Source organism: Cherax quadricarinatus, chromosome 16, assembly GCF_038502225.1.
Source record: "Cherax quadricarinatus isolate ZL_2023a chromosome 16, ASM3850222v1, whole genome shotgun sequence".
In the NCBI taxonomy this organism is placed as follows: domain Eukaryota; kingdom Metazoa; phylum Arthropoda; class Malacostraca; order Decapoda; family Parastacidae; genus Cherax; species Cherax quadricarinatus.
Window position 1 is genome coordinate 26,009,121 of NC_091307.1, and position 23,755 is coordinate 26,032,875.

Here is a 23,755-nt window from a genome sequence, read left to right on the forward strand (position 1 = left end):
TTTAACTTGTAACAGATCTGTGGATAAAGACACTTTTGTATCGCTCATGTTTTAGCTCTGACAGAGTGAGCTAAAACAGGGTGTTATATAGTGTGGGCAGGTGACCAGTAGCAAGGGTGATGAGGTGAAGCGAGGCAAGTTGTAATGATCGATGGCTGATCGTATTATACTTAATGATCTGCTGGTTAAAAGTTTGGAAACCCTGAGGCTTCCAGATCTTTTTGTGGGATGGTGTTGTTAGTGGCAACATCTGTCCCTGTTAGTCATTTTCACGGATGACTAATCGGGTCTTATTCTACTTCATCAGTTGTCCACACTAGCTCTTGTATTATATACACAGGCGTTCTTGTGGTTATTCCAGTGCAGGCGTTTGTGTGTTCGAGAATTCTAAGCTCCAAAGCTTGTCTCCCCCACATACTTTTTTTTTTACCGCATCCTCTGCTTCACTTCCCTAAAAACCTCTTACCTTAGTCGGCCGAATCCCTTAAAAACTTAATCCCATTTTTCATGGAGACCTGATAAATAATTCTTCGACTTTATTCGGCCCTGGTCTTGTCCATCCTAGATTATGAAGAACAAGTTAATTCTACAGCTTCGTCGACTACTAATTATAAACTTGACACCATCCTCAGGAGTTAGGTTTATAACTGGGAGGTTTTCCATCCTCTCTAGTAGAGAACCTATATACAGAAGCAAAAATTCCTACTTTATAAGATCGCCGTGTTGCCCATTGCCTTCGTTATTTTGTGCGCTACCAAGCCTTTCACGATCCACTTACCTGGAGGTTACCTGGAGGTTATTCCGGGGATCAACGCCCCCGCGGCCCGGTCCATGACCAGGCCTCCCGATGGATCAGGGCCTGATCAGCTAGGCTGTTACTGCTGGCCGCACGCAGTCCAACGTACGAGCCACAGCCCGGCTGATCCGGCACTGACTTTAGGTATCTGTCCAGCTCTCTCTTGAAGGCAGCCAGGGGTTTATTGGCAATTCCCCTAATGCTTGATGGGAGGCTGTTGAACAGTCTTGGGCCCCGGACACTTATGGTGTTTTCCCTTAGTGTACCAATGGCGCCCCTACTTTTTATTGGGGGCATTTTGCATCGCCTGCCCAGTCTTTTACTTTCGTAGGGAGTGATTTCTGTGTGCAGATTTGGGACCATTCCTTCCAAGATTTTCCAAGTGTAGATTATGATATATCTCTCCCTCCTGCGTTCCAACGAGTACAAGTCGAGTGCTTCCAAGCGTTCCCATAGAGTAATCACAAATGTTTAATTTATCCCATCGCCGACTTCATTTATTACGATTGATCTCGGACTACATCCCTATTTTCTGACCTTGATACGCTTACCCTGTATTGTATTTTTCCTACCCCCCCCCCCGTCTCTGTGAAGTGTCTGTTTATTAGGGTTTGTACTTCCTTGCGTACCCGAAGGCAAGCATAAATAACTACTACAAGTTCCCTCTCACTTTCCCTAGAACATTTTCAGTCACATTCATATGCTACAACAGGGTGCAATGATGGCTCCAAATCCTCAGGGGGAGTATGGTATGCGGCTGTCTTCCGGGATAAAGTAATCCAGGGACACTTACTAGTTAGCCAGGATCTTCAGAGCATAGCTGTGAGCAACACTTACCACTCTCATGCACATTACAACTGTACTAATAAAATAATGATATAACATTTTATTGAGAAGTTTCGTCCACCAGGAATTTTATCAGTTTTTGAGTGTCCCTGATAGGTACGTGAAGGATACTTGAAGGATGCTTTCAGGGGTCAACGCCCCCTTGGTCCGGTTCCAGACCAGGCCTAGTGGATCAGGGCCTGGTCAACTAGGCTGTTACTCTTGGCCTCACGCTGTCCTACGGATAACTTACAGCTCGTCTAGTCAGGAATTAATTTGAGAAACCTATCAAGTTTCCTCCTGAAGACAGCCAGATGTATGTTGGTAAAATACCATTAACTGCATATTGTATATTATTAACATAGATGTTTCAGATATCTCATAGTACTCTGTATATGTACAACTTCGGAGGATAATGCACGTGTGAGTTTCGATTTGTCCACCGGACATTCATGACGTGCTGCGCATGTCTTTGTTCATCTACTTGTCGGTATTGCATTCCATTAATATAATTCCAGTAACCTCACCGTGTTTCCATATACAGCACCGCAATAATGCATGACCCGTGAGTTTATTATTTCCCCGTGTAATGATGTGCATACTTTGGAAATTAGTTTTTGAAAATATTTTCAAAAGATTATAAATGAAATTAAAAAAATGAGTGTGTGATGTAGGAGTGATGTGCATACAGATGAATTAAGTAATGCTACACTCTGCTTTCATGTAACCAGCTGAGGAGTGTGAAGTTATATATTCCTTAGTGTGTGAAGCCACATAACCTGAGAGACACAAGTTTTTAATTCTATGGGGAACATATTCTCAAAAACTTGGAGCAGGTAGGTAGTGTGAAATATTAGGTGGATATCATTAATCTGACCATACCACGGGCGGGATTTGAACCCGCGGTCATAGTCTCAAAACTCCAGACCGTCGCGTTAGCCACTGGGCCAGCTAGCTTCAATAAGATTCGTCCAACTAGATGTCCACAAATGCATTTGTGGACACAGTAATGCCTATGCTAACCTTCCTATGGTGTAGAAATACATCTGGTTGGACGAATCTTATTGAAGCTAGCTGGCCCAGTGGCTAACGCGACGGTCTGGAGTTTTGAGACTCTGACCGCGGGTTCAAATCCCGCCCGTGGTATGGTTTGTTTGCAATCGTGTCATTACGATTTCGTGAATCATTAATCTGATTTAAAAAATTGCAATAGCAAGACTGATGGTCGACTAGTTTGTGATCCACCCAGTCACCTACCTCGTGTGTCTGTCTGTGTTATATTTGTTAATGGGTTCTAAGAATCATCGTCCCAGCGATCCGGTCTTAAACCAGGCCTGAATTGGAAACGAAATAGCAGAAATAAGAACTATTAAGAAATACCGAAGATAAGTAGAAGCTGTTAATTAGCTGAAGTAGAGGAGCTGCTGGCCCTACTCAGTAGTGTTTGTGGTGATTCATCCTCACCAGGCGTTAGTTTACCATCTTAATTATGCACCTGTGGGCCGTAGTCAAAAGATTACAGAGGTACATAATGAGTCCAAGGACTGGGTCGCACCTCACCAGGAGGAAGTGGATTTGTCGTTAGAATGGAGAGCACTAAAGTAGTAGTCTACTTGCCCAGGCTTGGTAGGTCCTATCCATGCTCAGTCATTTCCACTGTGTGCAGAACTTAGGTACATCTCTATTAAAGAGCACGTTGCAGTCGTCTTCCTTTGTCAGGTGTACAGTGAAGGTTCTCTCGGTTATCGTGCGAGTCCATGATCAGGGTTGGATGGTATAGTATAAGTTCCTACAGACCACAAAAAGATGGTGTAAACCTCTCACAGTGACCACGACACACTGTGTGACCCCGCCCTCCAATTAACCCCACACTATGGTGTGTTGTAGTGTAGACATATTGTATGATGCAGCGTTGTGGTTGTGGCGAAATGTACTGTGGTGGTGGTGGTGGTGGTGGTGGTGGTGGTGGTGGTGGTGGTGGTGGTGGTGGTGGTGGTGGTGGTGGTGGTGGTGGTAGTGGTGTCATGGATGAAGTAATAATATTACAGTGGTGCTGTGCTGACGCAGGTAAGGGAAGAAGCCAAGGTGTGACAGGTGGTGCCTCGGGTGGAAGGCTTCCCCACTTGTGACCTTCATGTGTTATGTCACTGCCAAGGAGTACATATATATGTAGATGTACCTAATAAGTCGAACTTGCCGAATAGGCCGAACTCCCTTAAAAAAATACTTAGAAAAATTCTTTTACAGAATGATAGCTATTTTTTTTATTGACAATAATATATTTTTATTTTTGGACCAAAACTATCTTAGAAACCTCACCTAAACTCACTTAAGCTAGCATAATTTTTTTTAGCTATCTTCTGCTATATACAGCATAGTTCACTTAAAATTTATGTAATATTACTTAAAACAAATAATATGTTATTTTCGATATGCTCAAATCGATTTCTACAGATTTATGGCAAAAACATATTTTCATCCTGCTCAATAAGATCACAGTAAACAGGTGATTTCAGAATATGCAAAACAACCACTGTGAAAGAATAGAGAAATTCCAAGCGCTTTCGTGACTATATATATATATATATATATATATATATATATATATATATATATATATATATATATATATATATATATATATATATATATATATATATATAGTAATAATAATTTGCACTGCAAATTGTCTTTCTCTAAAATTGTCAGCAATACGTCATTTCATATAGTTTCACTAAAGTTGCTGATATATATACATAAATTTCCTTATACTCCTACACAATTGAGATTTCAGTGTCTTAATTTTTTTTTTTTTGGGGGGGGGGCTGGATGGAGATGACCCTGTGGATAAGTTCATTGAGCGATGAAGGAGAGGCCTTAGTTGGTAGTGATTAATGGTTTGTGGTAGTGGCTGATGAAGCATGAGACTGGTAATGCTGTGATAGCAGGGTGTGGTAGATGTGGTAGTAACTTAGTAAGTGCTTTTTCTTACAGGACTGCTGGAGGAGTATGCCCCGTTGATGGGCGGGGTGGTAGCTGCAGCAGCCCTGGTCACTGCTACATATTACCTCACAAGACCTGCCTCGGTCCCACCCCAGGTCGACTTAGACGAGCAGAGCCACACAATTGTTGAGGTAAGTCCTTCACTGTATGGATGTCTTTCCATAACTGTGCTGCTACCCTATTCTATAAGATTACTCCGTCAATGAAACAAATATTACCTGTTTAACTGTTATACTCAATCGTAAAGAATGAAGTTTATACGTTAGGTAATGAAATCCACTAGTCTGAGCTGGAAGATTTAAGTAGGGAGATGAGGATATGGTCAGATATATCAATATTTCTTCCATTAGGACTGGAGTTACTGTTGTTTGTGAATTGTCATGTTTGCAAGTTTTTCTTTTCTTTTCGACTTCTGTCCATTGAGGAACGCTACCGTACTGTCCATTGAAGAGCACCATTTTTTGTACACATTTCAGCTTACTGTTTCTAGAACTATTATTCTGCCTCGACTATTTTCAAATCCCAGCCCTATCACAATTATACTACCACCCTAGATAAACAGTGGCAGTAGTTAAAAGACTTGGGGATACCAATGGTAATTAACACCGACAAATATGTAAGTAGTAGATGCGGTAACTACGACATTTTATTATGGAAACACTTCGTCACCCAGTGTATCTGTCATCCACGTACTGACAGAGGTCATCCAGTGTCTCATCCACGTACTGGGAGAGGAATCATCAAACGCTCTTATATGAAACCTCATAGGAACCCCTTGAAGGAGAATTCAGTTACATATATATAACCTCTTCCAGATTAAATCACCTATTACATTAATAATTGTAGAAGAAAGTCTATTAAGGTCTTCCACACCACTAGACAGACTCCTGGCAAATACATTCCTTACTGCATCTAGCAAGACCAGCATAGCCAATATTGACTTCCAACACCATTCAGGACCTAACCAAATCATACCACGGGTGGGGTTAGAACCCGCGACCAGAGTCTCAAAATTCCAGACCGTCGCGTTAGCGACAATTTCGTGAGTCATTCAGGACCTATTAACACATACGCAACACATACGATCCAAGGCTGTTATTTACACCATCCCCTGTATATAATTATCCATCCACCTTAAGTTACACTTACAAGTAACTCGTGACTCTTGTGATGGCACAACATAATCATAGTTACTTAACAATGAAACAACTTTCTTAATATAATTTATAAAATGTAGATATTAACTATTTGCTACATAGACGGCTCTACTATTAAATTCACAGGGAAGCTCTAAATTTGTAAAGGGTCAAATAACGTCAAAGAAATGAGATGCAATCAGGTTTGATGCGAGGAAACAGATGGTAGCAACAAATCCTTGCACCAAGAGGTGTTGAGCAGTATTGAAGGCAGCTTCCTTGACGGGAGTGTTGGTGTAGCCTCCTGGTGTTGCAGCCTCGTACCACCAAGCCCTGTTTATTGTGCATATGTTGAATATATTTTTTATGGCTGTGAGCGCTGCGTGACCTTTGCTGTCAAAGCTACTTAAACATACGTCTACTATTACTTCTTTCATTTATTTATATATTTATTTCATGGGGAAGGCTGTAAATCCGTAGGCGTCACACAGCGCCTTAGACGTCCATGGTTTTCCTGTAGAATATTAGACTTGTCTTGCCGATTACTTCACCCACAAAAGGCTTAGATAGATGATAGAAATCTTTCATATATACCTGCTACGTGTACGTGGTTTATCAATGCGGCTTCATGTCAAATATGGCTGAAAATGTACGTCAATAGCCGATGATTTCACATCCTAAAAGATCTAGTATTATTATTCCGTAGTTTACCCAGTTTACTTAGTTTTCTATAATTTAATTCAAACAGAAAACGGAGGCCGTAATGGTTAACTAATGTTTTCCTGATGGTTGCACTATAGTCACTGACGCGGCGGGCCATCTGACTAAGACCCGCGTCAGGAAACTCTTGTCCTGTTTCCTGACGAACCTTACCTAACCTAACCTAAGCTGGGATGGGATGCTACAGGATTATACCAGTAACAGTATGCTGTTACAGTGATGGTGATATGAGGGCATGTTGATACAGGACCACAGTGGTTCGAGGTTGTAAATGTCCAGGAATATAGTAGTATGAGGTTATGATGGTGCAGGAATACAGTGGTATACGAACATAGTACAGGAGCAGCCTAGTACCACTGTACTAGGCTGTGGATACCTGACATGTTTCCGGAGGTAAACGCCCCCCGCGGCCCGGTCCCTGGCCAAGCCTCTTGGTAGATCAAAAAATGATCAGTCAGGCTATTACTGCTGTTCAAATACAGTCAAACGTACGAACCACAGCCCGGCTGATCAAGAAATGATAATAATGATATCTTTATTTCTACAAGTACATGTACAAAGTATACAGGCCTAGCTGACATAACGTAAGAGCATAAAGAAGGAACACTGCAACAGGCCTACTGACCCATGCGGATCAGGTCCATGTCCCCCCACCCCCAGGCCTAGCCCAATGACCCACCCCGTCTGGTCACTTCCACTCAAGGATGGAGCACGGCACCAGACCCAGCAGCACAAGCTAGTCAGGTCCAACTCACACCCACCCACACCCACTCATGTATTTATCTAACCTATTTTTAAAACTACACAACATTTTAGCCTGAATAACTGTACTCGGGAGTTTGTTCCACTCAACCACGACTCTATTGCCAAACCAGTGCTTTCCTATATCCTTCCTGAATCTGAATTTTTCCAACTTGAAACCATTGATGCGAGTCCTGTCTTGGCTGGAAATTTTCAGCACGCTATTTACATCTCCTTTATTTATTCCTGTTTTCCATTTATACACCTTGATCATATCCCCCCTAATTCTACGCCTTTCGAGAGTGCAGATTCAGGGCACTCAGTCTATCCTCATAGGGAAGATTTCTGATACATGGGATCGTCTTTGTCATCCTCCTCTGAGCATAAACAACCGGTGTAAGGAAACACGCCCAATGTTTCTACCCTCACCGGGAATCGAACCTGGACACTCACCATGTGAAGCGAGAGCTTTAGCCAACAGGCCACGGGGCACCGTGACGGCCACGGTGTCCCGAAAACACCCAGAGGTTGGTTGATAAGTCTCCCTATGCACAAAGGGAGGGCGTTGAAGAGTAGAGGACCTCAGACGGTCATCCAGTTCTCTCTGTGTACGTCTAGCTCCTGTTTTTTATTGGCTGTACTCTACACCGTTTTCCAAGTTTCTTGTCATACGGAGTGATTGCATTGTTCAGGTTTGGAACCGGTCCCTCCAGAATTTCTCAGATGTAAATTAGGATTTATCCTTCTCGCCAACGTTCCGAGGAGCCGAGTTTTTGGACTAACAGCGCCCCTCAGTAGTTCAAACGTTTGACTGAATGTATATGGGCAGTGAAAGTTCTCTCCAGGTAAACTCCAGGTATACAGCAGTATTGCAGCCTGGAGAGAAAAAGTGATCTGAAGAGTATCATCACTAGCTCAGCATCTCTTGCCCAGCCTATCATTGCGGTAGCAATAGCAACGTTGTTTTTATCCATGAATGCGAGACCTTCTGACATCATCACATGCGACTTTCGCCCTATTGAATGATTTGAGTTTTGTCCTGTTCTCCGTCTCAGTCTTCATTGCCTCCATTCTTCCATAGCAGATCAACTGAAAGTTGTACAAGGACACAATGGTATGAGGTTATAGTGGTACAGGAATATTGAGGTACGAGGTCACAGTGGTAAAAGTATATAGTGGTAAAGAACACAGTAGTAGAAGTTTATAGTGACATAAGAATACGGTGGTAGTTATAGTGGTATGGAAACACAGTGATACTAGGTAACAGTGGTACAAGAATGCCAGCAGTACAAAGATACAAGGCTACCGTGATAAAGTAGTGCAAGGAATACCACACGGTTTTGCATTGCCTCATCAGCTTCAAGTACAAGTATGACAATATCCGAGAGAGACAGAGAACATTTTTGGACGTTTGCTGAACACAAATGTAAAATCATAAATTAAGATGTAAAATAAAATTTACAGATTTACAAATAAGTTTACAGGCACTAAGATTTTAGATATTTTTTTTGTAGATAACACACAATTTGTTTTATAGGGGTCTTGAGGAAACAGGTGTCATGGGCACATAAATACACACTGTAAATTTAACCTAGGGAAATCCAATAGTCAAACACTGTGACATACTTCGACTGGGGTTCTGATAAAAATCATGTTTAGATAATTTCAGACAAGATTCTTAATGTTTTTTTTTATAATATTAGGGTAATACTATGATAAAGGCCTGAGCTTGCTACCATCTGCAGCTCATAAGACTGCCATCCCCACGAGCCCCTTTGAGGCGGGGTAGATGGCAGACCAGAGGCCTAGCTTCTCCCTACGAGCCCCGTGAGGGCGGGGAATGTGGCTAGGCCTGGGGACACTTGGTCCCAAAGATGAGGAGGTACTTGTACCTCCTCCTATGGGAGACTTAAGTCTCGAGACACTCCCCAGATAGGGAGCCAAGGCCGGGTCACCACTACTTGGAAAAGACCCGGGCCGGGAGAATACCGGCGAAAAAAAAAAAAAAAGAACTAGCAGTGGGGGAAGAAGAAGAAGAAAGGTGGGCAAGACACAGACTTGGCTTTGAGCCCTGAGTTGGTAGTGGACTGCTACCCCTTCACCCCTCCGTGTACACCGACTACACCTTCCCCCCCAACACCCCACGTAAACCAACTACACTCCCCTTACTTTTGACACAGCCTTGCTACACCCCTACACATACCCTTACCCCTCCACACAGGTACTCTCACTACACCTCCCCACCCTCTGTATATGTACACAGTCCTCCCTACCTACATCTTCCACCCCTACACCTTGTCACTACGCTCACCGGTCTAAATTAGCAGGTGCGGACCGCTGCCACAACCAGCCCTCGCTCTTAATAACCCCACCCACCCACCCACATACACCCCCATACGCCCACATCCATATAAACCCCACCTACATACAACCAACCCACACTACAGGAAGCTGCCAACCCAAAGTTATGTATTCCCTCTTTGAAGGCGTATGTCTTTTGCCAGTTAATCAGTTCTTTTGTGCATGCGAAGGTTAATGTGAGAGGGAATTCCACAAAAGGTACTCGCCTATTTGTACTCTCCTATCTGTGATTGCAGAGGTCGATTCATAGCTCCTGGTCCCGCCTCTTCACTTGTTGCTACTAGGTCCACTCTGTCAAGATAAGATAAGATTTCGTTCGGATTTTTAACCCCGGAGGGTTAGCCACCCAGGATAACCCAAGAAAGTCAGTGCGTCATCGAGGACTGTCTAACTTATTTCCATTGGGGTCCTTTATCTTGTCCCCCAGGATGCGACCCACACCAGTCGACTAACACCCAGGTACCTATTTGCTGCTAGGTGAACAGGACAACAGGTGTAAGGAAACGTGTCGAAATGTTTCCACCCGCCGGGAATCGAACCCGGGCCCTCCGTGTGTGAAGCGGGAGCTTTAGCCACCAGGCCACCGGGCCACCATGAGCTTTACATTTTCCCCACATACCTGTGTGTGGCCTCTTGAGTGGGGAATGTTAACCCCGAGAACACACCTTATGACATCACTGAGGCGAGACAAATTTAGAGGTTTCCACACAGTTGCTTCATGTTGAAGCCTTCACTCACGAAGCTCCTCACGCAAGTGGACTCGCACCAGTAGTGTGAGCCAAGCGCCCACAATTAGTCTCCATCTCTACTCTCTACTACTGTCAACTAGTGAATCAGATACACAATACATGCTGAAGGAGTTCATAAAGAGCACAGCGATAGTGGATTATTATTATTATTATTATTATTATTATTATTATTATTATTATTATTATTATTATTATTATGCTAGGAAGCGCTAAATAGGAATAGTAGTTACAGGTTTGATGTGAAGAAGAGTGGGAGAGAGTGATTGTAATTGTGCTGCTTACGAGTCCTTCAGTAGCATCAAGGAGCGCAGTTGTTGGGACAAATCATGACATCTGTGATCTGGTGCTGCCTCACATGTTTATCGTCTATTGTCGGTCTTCTACACCTCATTCTACTTAGCTATAATATTAACACACACACACACACACACACACACACACACACACACACACACACACACACACACACACTGGCTAGAGTGGCCAGAAGAGCTCATGCATGCAGGGCAAAGCTCCTGATCATGGGTGACTTTAACCACAAGGAGATAGATTGGGAGAACTTGGACCCACATGGGGGCCAAGATACTTGGAGGGCTAAGATGATGGAGGTGGTACTGGAGAACTTCATGTACCAACACGTAAGGGACACTACAAGAGAGAGAGGAGAGGATGAACCAGCAAGGCTGGACTTAGTATTCACCTTCAGTAGTGCAGATATCGAGGACATCACATATGAAAGACCCCTTGGGGCCAGTGACCATGTGGTTGTAAGCTTCGAATACACAGTAGAGCTACAAGTGGAGGGAGAAGCAGGAAGGCCAGGACGAATGAAGCCAAACTACAAGAAAGGGGACTACACAGGAATGAGGAACTACCTGAACGGGGTTCAGTGGGACAGAGAACTGGCAGGGAAACCAGTTAATGAGATGATGGAATATGTAGCAATAAAATGCAAGGAGGCTGAGGAGAGGTTTGTACCCAAGGGTAACAGGAGTAATGAAAAAGCCAGGATGAGCCCATGGTTTACCCAAAGGTGCAGGGAGGCAAAAACCAAGTGTGCTAGGGAATGGAAGAAATATAGAAGGCAAAGGACCCAGGAGAATAAGGAGAACAGTCGTAGAGCCAGAAATGAATATGCACAGATAAGAAGGGAGGCCCAAAGACAATATGAAAATGACATAGCAGCGAAAGCCAAATCTGACCCGAAACTGTTGTACAGCCACATCAGGAGGAAAACAACAGTCAAGGACCAGGTAATCAGGCTAAGGAAGGAAGGAGGAGAGACAACAGGAAATGACCGGGAAGTATGTGAAGAACTCAACAAGAGATTCAAAGAAGTGTTCACAGAGGAGACAGAAGGGACTCCAGAAAGACGGAGAGGTGGGGCACACTACCAAGTGCTGGACACAGTGCACACAACCGAGGAAGAAGTGAAGAGGCTTCTGAGTGAGCTAGATACCTCAAAGGCAATGGGGCCAGATAACATCTCCCCATGGGTATTGAGAGAGGGAGCAGAGGCGCTATGTGTACCCCTAACAACAATATTCAATACATCTATCGAAACAGGGAGATTGCCTGAGGCATGGAAGACAGCAAATGTAGTCCCAATCTTCAAAAAAGGAGACAGACATGAAGCATTAAACTACAGACCAGTGTCACTGACATGTATAGTATGCAAAATCATGGAGAAGATTATCAGGAGAAGAGTGGTGGAACACCTAGAAAGGAATGATCTCATCAACAGCAGCCAGCATGGTTTCAGGGACGGGAAATCCTGTGTCACAAACCTACTGGAGTTCTATGACATGGTGACAGCAGTAAGACAAGAGAGAGAGGGGTGGGTGGATTGCATTTTCTTGGACTGCAAGAAGGCGTTTGACACAGTTCCACACAAGAGATTGGTGCAAAAACTGGAGGACCAAGCAGGGATAACAGGGAAGGCACTACAATGGATCAGGGAATACTTGTCAGGAAGACAGCAGCGAGTCATGGTACGTGGCGAGGTGTCAGAGTGGGCACCTGTGACCAGCGGGGTCCCGCAGGGGTCAGTCCTAGGACCAGTGCTGTTTCTGGTATTTGTGAACGACATGACGGAAGGAATAGACTCTGAGGTGTCCCTGTTTGCAGATGACGTGAAGTTGATGAGAAGAATACACTCGATCGAAGACCAGGCAGAACTACAAAGGGATCTGGACAGGCTGCAGAACTGGTCCAGCAATTGGCTCCTGGAGTTCAATCCCACCAAGTGCAAAGTCATGAAGATTGGGGAAGGGCAAAGAAGGCCGCAGACGGAGTACAGTCTAGGGGGTCAGAGACTACAAACCTCACTCAAGGAAAAAGATCTTGGGGTGAGTATAACACCAGGCACATCTCCTGAAGCGCACATCAACCAAATAACTGCTGCAGCATATGGGCGCCTAGCAAACCTCAGAACAGCATTCCGACATCTTAATAAGGAATCGTTCAGGACCCTGTACACCGTATACGTTAGGCCCATATTGGAGTATGCGGCACCAGTTTGGAACCCACACCTAGCCAAGCACGTAAAGAAACTAGAGAAAGTGCAAAGGTTTGCAACAAGACTAGTCCCAGAGCTAAGAGGTATGTCCTACGAGGAGAGGTTAAGGGAAATCAACCTGACGACACTGGAGGACAGGAGAGATAGGGGGGACATGATAACGACATACAAAATACTGAGAGGAATTGACAAGGTGGACAAAAACAGGATGTTCCAGAGATTGGACACAGTAACAAGGGGACACAGTTGGAAGCTAAAGACACAGATGAATCACAGGGATGTTAGGAAGTATTTCTTCAGCCACAGAGTAGTCAGTAAGTGGAATAGTTTGGGAAGCGATGTAGTGGAGGCAGGATCCATACATAGCTTTAAGCAGAGGTACGATAAAGCTCACGGCTCAGGGAGAGTGACCTAGTAGCGATCAGTGAAGAGGCGGGGCCAGGAGCTCGGACTCGACCCCCGCAACCTCAACTAGGTGAGTACAACTAGGTGAGTACACACACACACACACACACACACACACACACACAGCAACAAGGGGTCAGAACTGGAAGTTAAAGACTCAGGTGAGTCACAGGGATGTTAGGAAGTTTTTCTTCAGCCATAGAGTTGTCAGAAAGTGGAATAATCTGGAGAGATATTGTGGAGGCAGGATCCACACATAACTTGAAGGAGAGATACGATAAAGCTCATGGAGCAGGACGAGTGAACCTAGTGGAGACCAATGAGGAGGCGGGGACGGGAGCTGTGCTCGACCCCTGCAAACATAAATAGGAAAACAGGTTAGTATACTTCTACACTAATACTGTAGCGGCCTCAGAAAACTGACGCTATAATTATTGTATATATTTCCTCCTCCATCTAATATATTGCTGTTGTTTTCGTTTTAGTTATTAACGAAAACGTCAGCAATATAATATTTGATGACAGGGCGAAATATATACAATAATTATAGCGTAATTTTTGTGAGGACGCTACACTCACTTCCCTCCCACACACTACTACACATATACACGGTATTACACCAACAACACACGCTCCTGCACCCATACATGATCCTACACTCCCACATATTTTTACACCCACACATAATCCTACACTTGCATCCCCACACACTCCTATGTTGACCCACCTGCAAGAGACACTCACCCTTCAGTGAGCTTAGTGTCTGCCCAGGTCTATAAGTATAAAACCTTGTGACATTCGCCTCTTTGTCATCCAAGTCTCAACAACAAACACTTGACAGCTGACATGACTATATACTCCTCCCCCCCCCTCTTCACGACGTGTCTGCAGCACCACCACCGTGTCTGCTGCACCACCACCGTGTCTGCTGCACTACCACCGTGTCTGCTGCACCACCACCGTGTCTTCTCAAGTTTCCACAGTCGTAGCTGCGTTTCTCTGCATGACTATTTTCTTGACATGACTACAGTACCTGCAACATGTACAGAGGGAACAGTACTACTACTAGTGTACTTCCCGGCAGCTGAGAAAGCAAAAGATTACGCTTGCATTTACGGGGAAAATTCAGCATTAGTTTACGTGGAGCCAACTATGCAAGTTGCCTAACACCTGCTGCCACCGTTTACCCAGCAGTAAATAGGTACCATGGTGTTAATTGGTTGTTGTGGGTAGCAGCCTGGGGAATGAAGGGACAGAGGCTCGTAGTACATCTCAGAGCTGGGCTTTGAAATGTGCTGGAGAAGATAACAGCCTGTGAGTGAGCTGAGCTACAGCAAGAGCTCTTAACATCAGAGTGCGCTTAACACGGAACTCACTGTCGTTAGTTAACGTAAACAAAATAACATCAACAGTATTTGTAACACTTCAAAATAATTATACTTAGAGACTTCAACAAAGAATCTTCAGCGTTACTCAGCAAATGTTAACCCCTCAACCACACTGGAGTATGCACTAACACCTTGGACGCCACGTTTGAAAAGCGAAAACTCGTGACTTAGTGCCGTGTAGGTTTAGCGCTTCATTTCTTTATTATAATAATCATCACTGTTGAACCCTAAGAGACCTATGCTACAGTAACACGTGTATAGGATTGTAGCAGCGCTGCACATAAAAAAAATGAAGGCTGAGAGGAGACATGATCATAACATACAAGATGCTCACCCGGTGATAAACTCAGCGTGTGAGTTGTAGCAGCAACTGGCAGCTGTCAACTGGAAACTGAATGCAAGAGTGAGCCAAGTAAATTATAAAAAAATTCACCTTGAGAGTGATTAATACGCTAAACCCACGGGAGCAGGAGGTGGAGGAGCAGGAGGAGGAGGAGCAGGAGGAGGAGGAGGAGCAGGAGGAGGAGCAGCAGCAGGAGCAGCAGCAGGAGGAGAAGCAGGAGGAGGAGGAGCAGCAGCAGGAGGAGAAGCAGGAGGAGGAGGAGGAGCAGGAGCAGGAGGAGGAGGAGCAGAAGGAGGAGGAGCAGGAGGAGGAGGAGCAGGAGGAGGAGGAGGAGGAGCAGGAGGAGGAGGAGCAGGAGGAGGAGGAGCAGGAGGAGGAGGAGCAGGAGGAGGAGCAGGAGGAGGAGGAGGAGGAGCAGGAGCAGGAGCAGGAGGAAGAGTAGGAGCAGGAGCAGGAGAAGGAGGAGGAGGAGGAGCAGAAGGAGGAACAGAAGGAGGCGCAGAAGGAGGAGGAGCAGGAGGAGGAGCAGCAGGAGCAGGAGGAGGAGGAGGAGAAGCAGCAGCAGCAGCAGGAGGAAGAGGAAGAGCAGGAGCAGGAGGAGGAGCAGGAGGAGGAGCAGAAGGAGGAGCAGAAGGAGGAGCAGAAGGAGGCGCAGAAGGAGGCGCAGGAGGAGGAGCAGAAGGAGGCGCAGAAGGAGGCGCAGAAGGAGGAGGAGCAGCAGGAGGAACAGAAGGAGGAGCAGGAGGAGGAACAGAAGGAGGCGCAGAAGGAGGAGCAGAAGGAGGAGCAGAAGGAGGCGCAGAAGGAGGAGGAGCAGCAGGAGGAACAGAAGGAGGAGCAGAAGGAGGAACAGAAAGAGGAGGAGGTAGTGAAGACTAACATCATACTAGGACTCAAAAGTAATGCTGTTAGTGAACACAGTATGTTAAGAGGAACTGTGAGTGGTTGGGATGGTGGGAATTCCCCTCCCCCCATCCACACACACACACACACACACACACACACACACACAGGAGCTAGGACTCGACCCCTGCAACCACAAATAGGTGAGTACACACGTGGCAGGATCCATACATAGCTTTAAGAAGAAGTATGATAAAGTTCATGGAGCAAGGAATGGACCTAGTAGCGACCAGTGAAGAGGCGGGGCCAGGAGCTATGAATCGACCACTGCAGCCACAATTAGGTGAGCACGTAGAATGAGGTCACTTCCTAAGGGAGTGTCACTCTGAAGAGAGGAACTCCATAATTTCAGATTAAGTGGCACTGACGGCTTGGCACGTGAGCACCCGCTATCAGTGGCTGCCCTACCCATCACCCTGAGCACCACCACTTACTGCGTCACCAGGAGCTGAGCACCACCACTTACTGCGTCACCAGGACCTGAGCACCGCCACTTACTGCGTCACCAGGAGCTGAGCACCGCCACTTACTGCGTCACCAGGAGCCGAGCACCGCAACTTACTGCGTCACCAGGAGCTGAGCACCACCACTTACTGCGTCACCAGGAGCTGAGCACCGCCACTTACTGCGTCACCAGGAGCTGAGCACCGCCACTTACTGCGTCACCAAGTGCTGAGCACCACCACTTACTGCGTCACCAGGAGCTGAGCACCGCCACTTACTGCGTCACCAGGTGCTGAGCACCACCACTTACTGCGTCACCAGGAGCTGAGCACCGCCACTTACTGCGTCACCAGGAGCTGAGCACCGCCACTTACTGCGTCACCAGGAGCTGAGCACCGCCACTTACTGCGTCACCAGGAGCAGAGCACCACCACTTACTGCGTCACCAAGTGCTGAGCACCACCACTTACTGCGTCACCAGGAGCTGAGCACCGCCACTTACTGCTTCACCAGGTGCTGAGCACCACCACTTACTGCATCACCAGGAGCTGAGCACCACCACTTACTGCGTCACCAGGAGCTGAGCACCGCCACTTACTGCGTCACCAGGTGCTGAGCACCGCCACTTACTGCGTCACCAGGAGCTGAGCACCGCCACTTACTGCGTCACCAGGAGCTGAGCACCGCCACTTACTGCGTCACCAGGAGCTGAGCACCGCCACTTACTGCGTCACCAGGAGCTGAGCACCGCCACTTACTGCGTCACCAGGAGCTGAGCACCGCCACTTACTGCGTCACCAGGAGCTGAGCACCGCCACTTACTGCGTCACCAGGTGCTGAGCACCACCACTTACTGCGTCACCAGGAGCTGAGCACCGCCACTTACTGCGTCACCAGGTGCTGAGCACCGCCACTTACTGCGTCACCAAGTGCTGAGCACCACCACTTACTGCGTCACCAGGTGCTGAGCAACGTCACTTACTGCGTCACTAGGGGCTGAGCACCGCCACTTACTGCGTCACCAGGTGCTGAGCACCACTTACTGCGTCACCAGGAGCTGAGCACCGCCACTTACTGCGTCACCAGGAGCTGAGCACCGCCACTTACTCCGTCACCAGGTGCTGAGCACCACTTACTGCGTCACCAGGAGCTGAGCACCGCCACTTACTGCGTCACCAGGAGCTGAGCACCACTTACTGCGTCACCAAGTGCTGAGCACCACCACTTACTGCGTCACCAGGTGCTGAGCACCACCACTTACTGCGTCACCAGGTCCTGAGCACCGCCACTTATTGCGTCACCAGGTGCTGAGCACCACCACTTACTGCGTCACGAGGAGCTGAGCACCACCACTTACTACGTCACCAGGAGTTGAGCACCACCACTTACTGCGTCACCAGGAGCTGAGCACCACCACTTACTGTGTCACCAGGAGCTGAGCATCACCACTTACTGCGTCACCAGGTTTTGAGCACCGCCACTTATTGGGTCACCAGGTGCTGAGCACCGCCACTTACTGCGTCACCAGGAGCTGAGCACCGCCACTTACTGCTCACCAGGAGCTGAGCACCGCCACTTACTGCGTCACCAGGTGCTTAGCACCACCACTTACTGCGTCACCAAGAGCTGAGCACCGCCACTTATTGGGTCACCAGGTGCTGAGCACCACCACTTACTGCGTCACCAGGAGCTGAGCACCGCCACTTACTGCGTCACCAGGTGCTGAGCACCGCCACTTACTGCGTCACCAGGAGCTGAGCACCACCACTTACTGCGTCACCAGGAGCTGAGCACCGCCACTTACTGCGTCACCAGGAGCTGAGCACCGCCACTTACTGCGTCACCAGGAGCTGAGCACCACCACTTACTGCGTCACCAGGAGCTGAGCACCGCCACTTACTGCGTCACCAGGAGCTGAGCACCGCCACTTACTGCGTCACCAGGAGCTGAGCACCGCCACTTACTGCGCCACCAGGAGCTGAGCACCGCCACTTATTGGGTCACCAGGTGCTGAGCACCACCACTTACTGCGTCACCAGGAGCTGAGCACCACCACTTACTGCGTCACCAGGAGCTGAGCACCGCCACTTACTGCGTCACCAGGTGCTGAGCACCGCCACTTACTGCGTCACCAGGTGCTGAGCACCGCCACTTACTGCGTCACCAGGTGCTGAGCACCGCCACTTACTGCGTCACCAGGAGCTGAGCACCGCCACTTACTGCGTCACCAGGTGCTGAGCACCGCCACTTACTGCGTCACCAGGTGCTGAGCACCGCCACTTACTGCGTCACCAGGTGCTGAGCACCGCCACTTACTGCGTCACCAGGTGCTGAGCACCGCCACTTACTGCGTCACCAGGTGCTGAGCACCGCCACTTACTGCGTCACCAGGAGCTGAGCACCGCCACTTACTGCGTCACCAGGTGCTGAGCACCGCCACTTACTGCGTCACCAGGTGCTGAGCACCGCCACTTACTGCGTCACCAGGTGCTGAGCACCGCCACTTACTGCGTCACCAGGAGCTGAGCACCGCCACTTACTGCGTCACCAGGTGCTGAGCACCGCCACTTACTGCGTCACCAGGTGCTGAGCACCGCCACTTACTGCGTCACCAGGTGCTGAGCACCGCCACTTACTGCGTCACCAGGAGCTGAGCACCGCCACTTACTGCTTCACCAGGTGCTGAGCACCGCCACTTACTGCGTCACCAGGTGCTGAGCATCGCCACTTACTGCGTCACCAGGAGCTGAGCACCGCCACTTACTGCGTCACCAGGAGCTGAGCACCGCCACTTACTGCGTCACCAGGAGCTGAGCACCGCCACTTACTGCGTCACCATGAGCTGAGCACCACCACTTACTGCGTCACCAGGAGCTGAGCACCACCACTTACTGCGTCACCAGGAGCTGAGCACCGCCACTTACTGCGTCACCAGGTGCTGAGCACCGCCACTTACTGCGTCACCAGGTGCTGAGCACCGCCACTTACTGCGTCACCAGGTGCTGAGCACCGCCACTTACTGCGTCACCAGGTGCTGAGCACCACCACTTACTGCGTCACCAGGAGCTGAGCACCGCCACTTACTGCGTCACCAGGTGCTGAGCACCGCCACTTACTGCGTCACCAGGAGCTGAGCACCACCACTTACTGCGTCACCAGGAGCTGAGCACCGCCACTTACTGCGTCACCAGGAGCTGAGCACCGCCACTTACTGCGTCACCAGGAGCTGAGCACCACCACTTACTGCGTCACCAGGAGCTGAGCACCGCCACTTACTGCGTCACCAGGAGCTGAGCACCGCCACTTACTGCGTCACCAGGAGCTGAGCACCGCCACTTACTGCGCCACCAGGAGCTGAGCACCGCCACTTATTGGGTCACCAGGTGCTGAGCACCACCACTTACTGCGTCACCAGGAGCTGAGCACCACCACTTACTGCGTCACCAGGAGCTGAGCACCGCCACTTACTGCGTCACCAGGTGCTGAGCACCGCCACTTACTGCGTCACCAGGTGCTGAGCACCGCCACTTACTGCGTCACCAGGTGCTGAGCACCGCCACTTACTGCGTCACCAGGAGCTGAGCACCGCCACTTACTGCGTCACCAGGTGCTGAGCACCGCCACTTACTGCGTCACCAGGTGCTGAGCACCGCCACTTACTGCGTCACCAGGTGCTGAGCACCGCCACTTACTGCGTCACCAGGTGCTGAGCACCGCCACTTACTGCGTCACCAGGTGCTGAGCACCGCCACTTACTGCGTCACCAGGAGCTGAGCACCGCCACTTACTGCGTCACCAGGTGCTGAGCACCGCCACTTACTGCGTCACCAGGTGCTGAGCACCGCCACTTACTGCGTCACCAGGTGCTGAGCACCGCCACTTACTGCGTCACCAGGAGCTGAGCACCGCCACTTACTGCGTCACCAGGTGCTGAGCACCGCCACTTACTGCGTCACCAGGTGCTGAGCACCGCCACTTACTGCGTCACCAGGTGCTGAGCACCGCCACTTACTGCGTCACCAGGAGCTGAGCACCGCCACTTACTGCTTCACCAGGTGCTGAGCACCGCCACTTACTGCGTCACCAGGTGCTGAGCATCGCCACTTACTGCGTCACCAGGAGCTGAGCACCGCCACTTACTGCGTCACCAGGAGCTGAGCACCGCCACTTACTGCGTCACCAGGAGCTGAGCACCGCCACTTACTGCGTCACCATGAGCTGAGCACCACCACTTACTGCGTCACCAGGTGCTGAGCACCGCCACTTACTGCGTCACCAGGAGCTGAGCACCGCCACTTACTGCGTCACCAGGAGCTGAGCACCGCCACTTACTGCGTCACCAGGTGCTGAGCACCGCCACTTACTGCGTCACCAGGTGCTGAGCACCGCCACTTACTGCGTCACCAGGTGCTGAGCACCGCCACTTAGTGCGTCACCAGGAGCTGAGCACCGCCACTTACTGCGTCACCAGGTGCTGAGCACCGCCACTTACTGCGTCACCAGGAGCTGAGCACCGCCACTTACTGCGTCACCAGGTGCTGAGCACCGCCACTTACTGCGTCACCAGGAGCTGAGCACCGCTACTTACTGCGTCACCAGGTGCTGAGCACCGCCACTTACTGCGTCACCAGGTGCTGAGCACCGCCACTTACTGCGTCACCAAGAACTCTTCTACCTATTTTTTTCTTATACATTTTTGTTGCCTCGTCTCCACCGAGACTTAAAAAAGGAGGAAACACTGTCTGAAATCACAGATGTCATCTCAGATGTCCCTCCCCACTGCAGTATCCCCCACCCTGATATCACAGCTCAGATGCCCCTCTGCACTGCGGCATCCCTCACCCTGACATCACAGCTCAGATGCCCCTCCGCACTGCAGCATCCCTCACCCTGACATCACAGCTCAGATGCCCCTCTGCACTGCAGCATCTCTCACCCTGACATCACAGCTCAGATGCCCTTCTGCACTGCAGCATCCTCCACCCTGACATCACAGCTCAGATGCCCCTCTGCACTGCAGCATCCCTCACCCTGACATCACAGCTCAGATGCCCCTCTGCACTGCAGCATCCCCCACCCTGACATCACAGCTCAGATGCCCCTCTGCACTGCAGCATCCCCCACCCTGACATCACAGCTCAGATGCCCCTCTGCACTGCAGCATCCCCCACCCTGATATCACAGCTCAGATGCCCCTCTGCACTGCGGCATCCCTCACCCTGACATCACAGCTCAGATGCCCCTCTGCACTGCAGCATCCCTCACCCTGACATCACAGCTCAGATGCCCCTCTGCACTGCAGCATCCCTCACCCTGACACCACAGCTCAGATGCCCTTCTGCACTGCAGCATCCTCCACCCTGACATCACAGCTCAGATGCCCCTCTGCACTGCAGCATCCCTCACCCTGACATCACAGCTCAGATGCCCCTCTGCACTGCAGCATCCCCCACCCTGACATCACAGCTCAAATATCCTTCCGCGCTACAGCATCCCCCACCCTGACATCACAGCTCAGATGCCCCTCTGCACTGCAGCATCCACCACCCTGACATCACAGCTCAGATGCCCCTCTGCACAGCAGCATCCCCCACCCTGACATGACAGCTCAGATGCCCCTCCCCACTGCACCATCCCCCACCCTGACATCACGGCTCAGATGCCCCTCTGCACTGCAGCATCCCCCACCCTGACACAGCTCAGATGCCCCTCTGCACTGCAGCATCCCCCACCCTGACATTACAGCTCAAATGCCCCTCCCCACTGCAGCATCCCCCACTTTGACATCACAGCTCAGATGGCCCTCTGCACTGCAGCATCCCCCACCCTGACATCACATCTCAGATGCCCCTCTGCATTGCAGCACCCCCCACCCTGACACAGCTCAGATGCCCCTCTGCACTGCAGCATCCCCCACCCTGACTTCACAGCTCAGATGCCCCTCTGCACTGCAGCATCCCCCACCCTGACATCACAGCTCAGATGTCCCTTTGCACTGCGGCATCCCCCACCCTGACATCACAGCTCAGATGTCCCTCTGCACTGAGACATCCCCCACCCTGACATCACCGTTCAGATGTCCCTCTGCATTGCAGCATCCCCCACCCTGACATCACAGCTCAGATGCCCCTCTGCATTGCAGCATCCCCCACCCTGACATCACTGATCAGATGTCCCTCTGCATTGCAGCATACCCCACCCTGTCTTCACAGCTCAAGTGCCCCTTCCCACTGCAATATCCCCCACCCTGACATCACAGCTCAACTGCCTCTCCCCACTACAGCATCCCCCACCCTGACATCACAGCTCAGATGCCCCTCTGCATTGCAGCATCCCCCACCTTGACATCACAGCTCAAATGCCCCTCCCCACTGCAGCATCTCCTATCCTGACATCACAGCTCAGGTGCCCCTTTGCACTGCAGCATCCCCCACCCTGATATCAAAGCTCAGATGCCCCTCCCCACTGCAGCACCCCCCACCCTGACATTACAGCTCAGATGCCCTTCTGCACTGCAGCATCCTCCACCCTGACATCACAGCTCAGATGCCCCTCTGCACTGCAGCATCCCCTACCCTGACATCACAGCTCAGATGCCCCTCTGCACTGCAGCATCCCCCACCCTGACATCACAGCTCAGATGCCCCTCTGGACTGGAACATCCCCCACCCTGACATAACAGCTCAGATGTCCCTCTGCACTGCAGCATCCCCCACCCTGACACAGCTCAGATGCCCCTCTGCACTGCAGCATCCCCCACCCTGACATCACAGCTCAGATGCCCCTCTGCACTGCAGCATCCCCCGCCCTGACATCACAGCTCAGATGTCCCTTTGCACTGCGGCATCCCTCACCCTGACATCACAGCTCGGATGTCCCTCTGCACTGAGACATCCACCACCCTGACATCACACTTCAGATGTCCCTCTGCATTCCAGCATCCCCCACCCTGACATCACAGACATCACAGCTCAGATCAGATGACATCCCAGATGTCCCTGTGCATTGCAGCGTCCCCCACCCTGACATCACAGCTCAGATGCGTCTCTGCATTGCAGCATCTCCCACCCTGACATCACAGGTCAGATGCCCCTCTACACTGCAGCATCCCCCATCTTGACATCACAGCTCAGATTCCCTCTTCACTGCAGCATCCCCCACCCTGACATCACAGCTCAGATGCCCCTTTGCACTGCAGCATCCCCACCCTGACATCACAGCTCTGATGCCTCTCTGTACTGCAGCATTCCCCACCCTGACATCACAGCTCAGATGTCCCTCCCCACTGCAGCATCCCCCACCCTGACATCACAGCTCAAATGCCCCTCCCCACTGCAGCATCCCCCTCCCTGACATCACAGCTCAGATGCCCCTCTGCAGTGCAGCATCCCCCACCCTGCTCAGATGCCCCTGACATCACAGC

At 49.9% G+C, this 23,755-nt stretch overlaps 1 protein-coding gene across 6 annotated transcripts in view; it reads left to right on the top strand.

Annotated features, from left to right (window-relative positions):
• The window catches only part of LOC128688910 (long-chain-fatty-acid--CoA ligase 1), a 115,059-nt gene that overhangs the window by 14,182 nt on the left and 77,122 nt on the right, over window positions 1–23,755 (top strand). For all 6 annotated transcript variants that reach the window (XM_053776956.2, XM_053776959.2, XM_053776957.2 and 3 more), the window contains one exon: window positions 4,616–4,755. In XM_053776956.2, the coding sequence (XP_053632931.1) occupies window positions 4,616–4,755 (140 nt within the window). The remainder of the gene's footprint in view (window positions 1–4,615; window positions 4,756–23,755) is intronic.